The sequence below is a fragment of the Limulus polyphemus genome, unplaced genomic scaffold (assembly GCF_000517525.1).
Source record: "Limulus polyphemus unplaced genomic scaffold, Limulus_polyphemus-2.1.2 Scaffold3355, whole genome shotgun sequence".
In the NCBI taxonomy this organism is placed as follows: Eukaryota; Metazoa; Arthropoda; class Merostomata; order Xiphosura; family Limulidae; genus Limulus; species Limulus polyphemus.
The window spans coordinates 12,792-21,965 of record NW_013668965.1 but is presented as its reverse complement, the minus strand read 5'-3'; the positions used below and the strand labels follow the sequence as shown (position 1 = coordinate 21,965).

The window sequence follows — 9,174 nt, the reverse complement described above, 5'->3', positions numbered from 1 at the left end:
ATTCTTCCTCGATACAAACTTTTAGTACACAGAAGTTCCACAATCACTACGTTTCTTGTCACTTTAAACTTAACAACTTCTATAATATATGCTATAAATCCCAGCGATTCACAATCTCAATAACTTCACTCTTGACGAGTACAAAACACACACTTTATTATTACCCTGCTGGCTTTCTCTGCTAGACTTATATACTAAAGAAGAGGGCATCTCAAACAAACTTGGACTTCCCCGATAATTCGAGAAACTTCATGCACGCTACCAGCGCCAAACGCGCCAGCAGCGTCACGTGACTTCCGCCATCGTGACAATACTCTACTATGTGATAATGTAGGTTATCCAATCCATAAGAAATGGCAGCTAAATTCTTGCTTTATTTTATATCTATATTTCATGTCAACTCTCACACATTTTGAAGACAGATCATGTGAATGTTCATATTTCTTTTTCATTAAGAGTATGGTAAAAATATCAAACTCTATACTAAGTATTGCATATAAAAGCCAATATGCTATCAACTATGATAATGTGAAGTAGTGAAATATGATCTAAATATATTGCAACTAAAATCAAATTTTTCATACAACTTAGGGCAATAATGAATCAGATTAATCCCTGTGATTAGGCAATAGACCTTGTCAGCACTGGATATATTAAATATTTCAGTCTGTTGGACTAATATTAAAACTGGTGTTCCTCAGGGATCTGTATTGAAACTGTAACAGACTAAACAAAATGCCACTACAACCAAGGTCAAACAAAAAACAACTTATTAAATACAACAACAGAAAAAAAACAACCAAAAAACAACAACTTTAAAACAATTAAGATACAAATTTTATCACTAATAAAGAATACTAATTAGTAATCCTGTGCCTGGCCAGGTCTAGGTATAAACATTAATAAACAATACAACACTAATCTCAATGTGATTAATCTCAATAAATATCAAAGGAATTAGCAAAAGAAACAGAAAAATAAAAAAAACTAGTTCACCAAATAATAACACAATGTTTCAAAATGAAACCACTTTTAATTTCATAAACAATAATTCTAACTATATCTCGTGAACTAACTCAATTCAAAGACCAATTAAAACTTTTTATATTTAGTGGTTGGACATTGATGTTACATCTCATGTGACAAGCTATTACCATAAATCTATCTAATCTTTCACACCATTAATATCTTGAAGGTGAGTTAGTGCTTTAATATAACTAAAAATTCATAGATGAACGAAACAATAGACGAAATAATAAATAAATGGTCAACAACAACATAAAATAAGAGTAGAATTCATTATCTCATAAAACTGTTTCGATTCCTCATTTACATTTATGACATTGTTACAGGCATAGTCGAAAAATATGTTATATTTGCTGATGATATAAGTATCTTAAGTCTGGCTGGCTGTAATGAGGATACTGGTATTTTAGAGACTGGTTGGTTTGTTGAACAAACACATATCAAGTTATATATCAGGGTTATCATTATATAGTTGCACATATAATTTAGATTAAATATGTGGATCAAATTAAAAATATTGGTCGACACAATTCATAAGCCTTCAAAGTGAATGATTTATTGAATGGGGTAACTGAAATTTGACTGCAAGTCTAAAGGAACTATGGTTATGTTGTATAAGTCATTTGTTAGGTACACTTGTAGTACTATGGATAACTTTGGTCATAAGAAAGATATGTAGTTGTTGGAAAAGGTTTGTAGAAAGGATACTAGGATGATTAATGGGTTGTCGTATGGATATTTGTTGAAACAACTTATTGTAGCTTCAGAATAGAAGTGTAAAAGGTGATATAACTAAAGTATTCAATATTTTTAAAGAAATTTATATAGTTCTTGCATCAAGTTTTTCGTGTTGAATTTTTAAGGCAGTAGATAAGAGGTAATAAATTTAAGATTTGGAAAGATCAGACAAATCTCCAGTTGAGGCTGTTAAATTTCTCTAACAGGGTGGTAAATCTGTTGCATAAATTGTCATCTAGAGTTGCAGATTCTGCAATTTTATAGAAGTTTAAGGAAGAGATCAGGGGTGGATTAATTGTGTTTAAGAGAGGTTGAGAGGCAGGAAACCCTCAATGGGACCTAAGGCCCCTTAACATCTCACAATTTACACTTTTTAGTACAAATTCTTTTCGACTTTATGGTATGCAGGCATACCATGCATTTTCTACCTTCTTATTTTAATACAGTATTAATCAAAATTCATCATTTATAATGGAATGTGCATTTTTTGCATAATACATGGTTGACAAAAGTTGTCAAGTAGCTCTCCTTCTAGCTGCCTTTGCTCTTTTACATTCTCATGAAGTAACACCTGGTCTGCCCATGGGAGGGTATGGCTGTAATGCTAAAAATCGTACAAGGATGTCAAAGCAATGTTATCTAATGGTAGGTCAAGTGATGCCTTGAGGTTATGATATACCTTAAGTTTGAATGAGAATGACTAGTAACATGGGTAGCACTAAGTTCTCCGGGCAAGTCTGATATAACGTATAAAGAAAGTAATGTAAGGTTTAAATAGTCCAGTAGATGATCTCAGAACAAAGTCGGTCTGTTAGAATTACTCCCTGATCCAGTTAAGGCAACTGTTCATTGTAAAACAAGGAGGTTCACATACTCTGTTTGTGTTAGTGTTAATAATAAATACTGTTCATTTGTGTTTTACAAAGTTTCAAGTCTCTTTATTTCCTTCTCACAAACACAGTTAATCACAGAAATTGAAAACTACTCTGTAATAAATAACTTGATGAGTCTCCTATTATTCACTGGGCCTATCCTATCACTCAGAGGAAAATCAGTTTCATCTAAAAATACCACAACTTTTATTGGACAGTTACATGGATGTGAGAGCCTGGTGGTTAGAGTGCTCAACTCACAATCTGCAGATCAGAGGTTCCAATCCCTGTCGTCAAACATGCTCACCCTTTCAGTTGTGGGGGCATTATAATGTGATAGTAAATCCCACTATTTAATGGTAAAATAGTAGCCCAAGAGGTGGTGGGAGTGTTCTAACTAACTGCCTTCCCCCTAGTCCCTGTGTGGGCAGCCCATTGGCCAATGGCCATGTGTAGCCATTTCGCAAAAATGTGTGGCCAACACGTTGAATCATTGATAGTGTGTTTTTAGCTGGTCAAAGAAAAAGAATGCCAAATCTCTCATTGAAATTTCACACCTTGTGATTTTGAAAACGTTTTTTTTGTACTTTTGTGTTGTGTTTATAATTGATCTTGACTGTCATTAGAATCCTGAAGTAAATTTATTTAGTGAAAATGTAATGTTTTATTATTGGTGTGGCCATTTCTGTGATCAACTGACCACATCCATGGCCAGGAAAAAAATTTGATTGCCTACTCATGCTCTAGTCTTTCACTGCCAAATTAGGGATGGCTACCTGAAGAAGAGATGATGCATAGGCATCTAAGATACCTCCCGATGATCATAAGAGGTCTCAGAATTAAACAACAACAACAAAAAAAAAACATGGCCATGAAGGGTTTGGATTGATATGACTGGTTGGTTATGATGGATAGCATCAATTGGTCAAATCTTCTGTAACTTTGCTATTTCTAATATCTTTGTAAAAAGATGAACTACAAGAATGATTCAAAATTATGAGAAGTTTACTAAAGAATGACCTGTTTCTTCTGGTGCACTGAAGAAGACAAATTAACTACCTGAGTGAGGTGTTGATGTTGTTACTTTAAATTTTTGATTGACAGGTGAAGTAAAATATATGTTGTTCAGGCTGTATAGTTGTTATCTTGATGGGCCTTGTGGCCCGCCACCATTTTTGCTCCTACTTCACTAACATTACTCTTGTCTCTGAGGAAGTTTTTTAAAATGAATGTAATTTCTCAATGCATACATATACTCAATACTGAAACAAGAATAATCATATAGTTGAATTTACTGAGGCTATTTTCAAACAGATCACTGCTTCCTACATGTGTTGTCATACAATGTTCTTCACATTAAATGTGGAATACATCATAACTCATCATCATTTGTTTAACAAAATTTTAAGATTATGTGATTTGATTATAAAAAATAAATTATTTTCTAAGCATGTACATGTATCTAATACAGATACAAATTAGATGTTTGTGATGTCAAAATACTAAGTCTATAGTTTTGTACAAATTAGGAACTCAAACTACTGATATTCAAGCTAAAATATAGAATAAGAGCCTTTTATCTTTTCAATTTGCTAAGATATTGCTCATGTAATAAATCAAACACAGTGGCACCCCACCCACCTCTTCCATTTTTGAAAACACTCCCTTATACACTTGCTTTTATATATGACATGAATAACCAATCAGAAGCTCAGAGTGTCCCCCTAATGGATTTAGCGCCCATTTTAAAGTGTTTGGATGCCATTTCTTTCTTTTGAACCAAGATTTCAAGGAGGTAAGTTGTGTCATTAGTCTGCTCAAAATTTCATATTTATGAATTTATGATTTTTTGGTTATTCAACTGTATATATAAAACCTAAAAAAAATAATTTTGTTTCACATCCTCCACGTGTAAAATTTTAAAAGGCTTAGCAGCCTATATCAAGCAGCAACTGAGTACAAAGGTCGTAACTGGAAGACCTAATTGTTTGCTTTACTTCTATATTTACTGTTCTGTGTTTTAAGAAAAATATGTTTAAGAGCTTATTTCTAAATGGCAATAATCTATATACATATATAATGTATAATAATTAAAATGTGACTGTATTTTATAAAATACCAGTCTACTACAACAAAAGCAAGATAGGTCACTTTGTGAATACTAACGGTCAGTTTTATATTATTAGATACAATAACATGAGTGCACGTGCACCGCTTCACTGTAACTTCTGCATTGTTAGCCAGGCATAACTAAAAGGTCAATATAATAAAAATAATAAATATATATAAGTGAATAATGTTATGAGATTTAAACTATTTAGTCTAAACATTTATGTTTTTGTGTTATAATCTGTAGTCATTCTAGAATGAAAAAAGCATAATTTATATTTATTTCCTAATTTTTTTAACGTGGTTACGAGATCGGTCAAATCAACCAAACCCGTACAGAGATTTGTTACTAAAAATAACAGATAAAATATAAAGTTTTTTTCTCATGAAGCATTTGATAACTATCTGGACATTATAGAGATTTTGCATGTGAAATTTGAAAATTTTCTGATACACAAAAGTATTTTTAATCTTAAATTGAAAATTACATTGCTTGTTGAATAGGCAACATTTTGTGTTTTCTTTTATAAGATAGTTTTTACCTAATTTGAAGTACCTGTCTCTTATATAAAGGAGTTTGATATATTTATGGAGTTTTTCAATGTGTGTGTACTTAAGTAGTTTGCTTATTATTCTGAATGCTTGATTTTTAATTTTCTGCTTTTTGAGGTAGTTTCTGTCTGATGTGTTATGGAAAATTATATATGTCCATATTCTACGATGCAACATACAAGTGTTTTGTATACTGAAAGTTTAGTTTTGATTAGTACTAAGACTTTGAATACAGAGGTAAGACATGGATTTAACTATGGTGTTTATTTGATGTTAAGCTGGTATCAAAGTAATGTCTAGCCATTTTGATGTATCAGCGGATTTTACTTTGTTGTCATAGATCTTAATGTGGTTCTGTTATATTTCTTTTTTTAGAGCAGCAAATATGTATTTAATTCACTCGAAAGCTCGTAATTGTGTGATTGTACTTCAGTTGGTATGTTTAGATCATATAAGATGTAAGTAAACAAGTGGGATGATGACAGAAACCAGGGGCACTCTGCCAGGTGGGCATAAAGAATCGAGTTGCCTTTGATTTTGACAGATCAGTTATTTAAAAGAGTCTGAAATGTATCTTAAATATAATCTGGGGATTTTGTAGTTTGCTAATTTATATCTAATCCCATAATGCCACATTGGGTAGCAGCCTTTCTGAATGTCAAGGAAACCAGCTGCAGTGGAGGGGTTGATATTTATAACTTTTTACTATCATTTCAGTAAGCCAGATGAGACAGCCAATAAATTTATTTTTCTGTTCTTTCTGAAACTATTATGTATTTCTGTAAGTGATTAGTTTCTAAAAAACTGAGCAGTTGTTGAGCAGTTATTTTTTTTAAACAGTTTTCCCTTTGGCTTATTAAACTAATTGGTCTGTAGTTTTTGTTGGAGACTTATTAGAATTAGGAATCATGACTACTGAGGCATCAATTCCTCTTTCAAACTCTTGTAAAGTGCCCACCTCCATTACTGCTAGCATCAACTCATTCCATAAGCCAACGACCGTGTTAGAAAAATACAACTGTCTTAACTGGAGTCTGATAAATTAAAATATTTAATTTTTACCCTTTGAAATAACTTAAAGAAGCTATGATTATTGTGGTGTTTTAATTAACTAAGAGCCTAAACAAGTTATAAATAGCTTGTTCTGAAATAATAGAATTCCCCGATAAAAAAACATCAAACCAAACTCATGATTTTCTTTACACAAAATCTATAGAAATACAGAACACAAGTCAATACAAGAGGTTATAATATCATTGCACAGGTCATTGGTTAGGCCACATGTACAGTACCGTGTTCAGTCTCGATCTCCTTACCTTAGAAATGACACTAATTTGTTTAGAAAGGGTTCAGAGAAGGGCATACTAAGATGATACCTGGGATGGAAAGGTTGTCATAAAAGAATAAGTTAAGCTCTCTGAAACTGTTTTTCTTGAAATTAGTGAGAGTTAGAAGGGATCTGACCAAATTGATTAAAATTATTATGAGACCTGATAGTGTTGATGCATCATCTTTTTTTGTACTTACTGATGAGACTAGAGACCACATATAAATTTTGTCAGGGTAGAAGTCATCTTCAGCTAAAACAGCTTTATTTTTCTAAAAGAATGGTTCACCTTTGGAATGGGTTGCCTTCAAATATGGTTTATGCAATTACTTTACAGGAGTTTAAGGGGAGGCTTGATAAATATTTGAATGATAAAGACTAGCTTTAAGTGTGTTATTTGTATTTTAGAGTTTAGTATAATGGATGGAATAGCTTAGAAAGACAAACAGGTCTTTTGTTGACATTAAAATATAAGTATATATATATATATACATGTGTGTATGTATTCTAGATCTGTTACATGTTATCTCATGTTCCTTGATTGCTGGCTTGACGAATCTCAGGTTTGTATCTGTTTATTTTTAGATCATGTTATATACATATAGTGTAGGAGCCCTCAAGGATCAGTTATTGATGTCTCCTATATAACAACTTTAACACAGTTATTACCTCACAAATGATCACCAGTTAACAGAAATGAAACATAAATACAACAAAAGTACCAAAAGGTAAAAAAACTGTCTATAACAGCGGCATAAGAAGCAAATGATCGAAATACATACACTAAAGTCCCAGAATAAATAATTATTGTAAATATCCAAAAATGTATCAAACAAAACCTTTGAAATTGAAGTAATTATGTTATTTACAAAATTTGCTTTCTATAACATATGCCAATTTAAGGCAAACATCTGAGCTAATCTGTTGTTATTGATTTCACAAGATTTAATTAAATTCATCTATATTTACCTTAGATTATGATTTTACAAAATAATTTGAAAAATGTGCATAAATATCACTGACTTGAATACAAGAAACAACTATACATATCCTGGTCCAGGATCCAATACATATAATGCTTGGTAATTACATTTTCCTCATTTCATTACTATTTCTTTATCACTCACCTTTTCTGAACTTTTTCTAAGCTGCTTCTCTCTTTCATATTGTGTAATTAACTGTTCATTATCTTCACGCAAAAGTTCTAATTCGACTTCATGTTCTTGAATTTCCATGTATGCTAAATCTAAACTTTCCAATACATTTACTGTAAGTGGCATTAATTCTTTCACTACATCTTCATCATACTTTGCAATCATTTTCTGAAATTCTTGATATATACTTCCAGCTAGGTTTTGCACCTTTTCAGATACAACAACATGATTATCATCATTATTAGTCCCATAAACAGTTTCTTGCATTGGTGAAAGCCTAGAGGAGTTTGATGAGGTTGGACTTGAATCCATTATTTACTTTTGTAATGACTTCAAATCAAGAATTCAATTTATTCCTCCTTCATTAAACCTAATGAGTTTTTCAAATGTTCATAACGATCCACACTATCAAATGTAACTAAAAACTGGTTTCACGTTCATAGAAAAAAAATGACTATCAATTTATCACTGATACAATAACATTAATATTGGTGATACAATACAATATCACAACCAACTGCTTCTCCAATGCATTATAACTTATAAATTATATGTATAAAAAACACTTGTCTAACTTAATAAGCCTAAATCAGTTTTGGCTAGCATTATAATTTGTAGCATTTCACTTAAGTTGCCTATTCTGTATTCTACGTGTAGCAACATCATACATGCAATTTTAAATGAACTTATACAACATAAGAAATAATGCATGAAATTCAACTTTGAAGGTGAACTAGTACCAGTACTAGTAGTCGTACTACTCTGGGACCAAAACAGATTGAAGTATTGCTTTGGTAATAAATTCGCTGTATACAACTTTAAATCATTTAAAACAGTCCACAGCTAATCATGATTTCCATAAAATCATGGAAATATTATCAACATAAACATTATGCGTGAAATTTCAAAATATTACAAGAATTAAATAATTTATAAGTCAACAATCAAATAATGATATATTATAAATCTTTCGTGAACATATGACGATTGAGCACATGCGCATTGTAATGTTGAAATGATTTGTGGGTAATTAAAACCCGAGAAACAGGAATCGCTAAAGTAGACCTCCCGTTTTTCTTGCCTTTCAACATAAAGTGGTCGTGACAATGGAATGCTAACGCATGTAATTAAGTTAATAAATTACTTTAAAATTACCCAGAAATTTTACCAAAAATCTGAACGGATGTAATTAATTAATATGCTTTTGAAAAAATTGCCATCATATTGTTACGACTCCATTCGTTAGTTAATTTTCCGTAAAAGTTCTTTCCAATGAAACTTTAGCGACACAAGTCCTTTGTTAAATAAAACTGGTTTATTCTTTCTGAATACAACTTTGCAATACACTTAATTTCCACAGTCGCGCTATAACAAACGCTGTTATTCACAACGAACG

At 31.6% G+C, this 9,174-nt stretch overlaps 1 protein-coding gene across 16 annotated transcripts in view; it reads right to left on the bottom strand.

Annotated features, from left to right (window-relative positions):
• LOC106469206 (C-Jun-amino-terminal kinase-interacting protein 4-like) overlaps positions 1-8,751 on the bottom strand; it is a 107,101-nt gene extending 98,350 nt beyond the window's left edge. For all 16 annotated transcript variants that reach the window (XM_022397642.1, XM_022397641.1, XM_022397640.1 and 13 more), the window contains exon 1: positions 7,752-8,751. In XM_022397642.1, the coding sequence (XP_022253350.1) occupies positions 7,752-8,090 (339 nt within the window). In that variant the 5' untranslated portion in view covers positions 8,091-8,751. The remainder of the gene's footprint in view (positions 1-7,751) is intronic.
• Between the last annotated feature and the right edge of the window lie 423 nt (positions 8,752-9,174).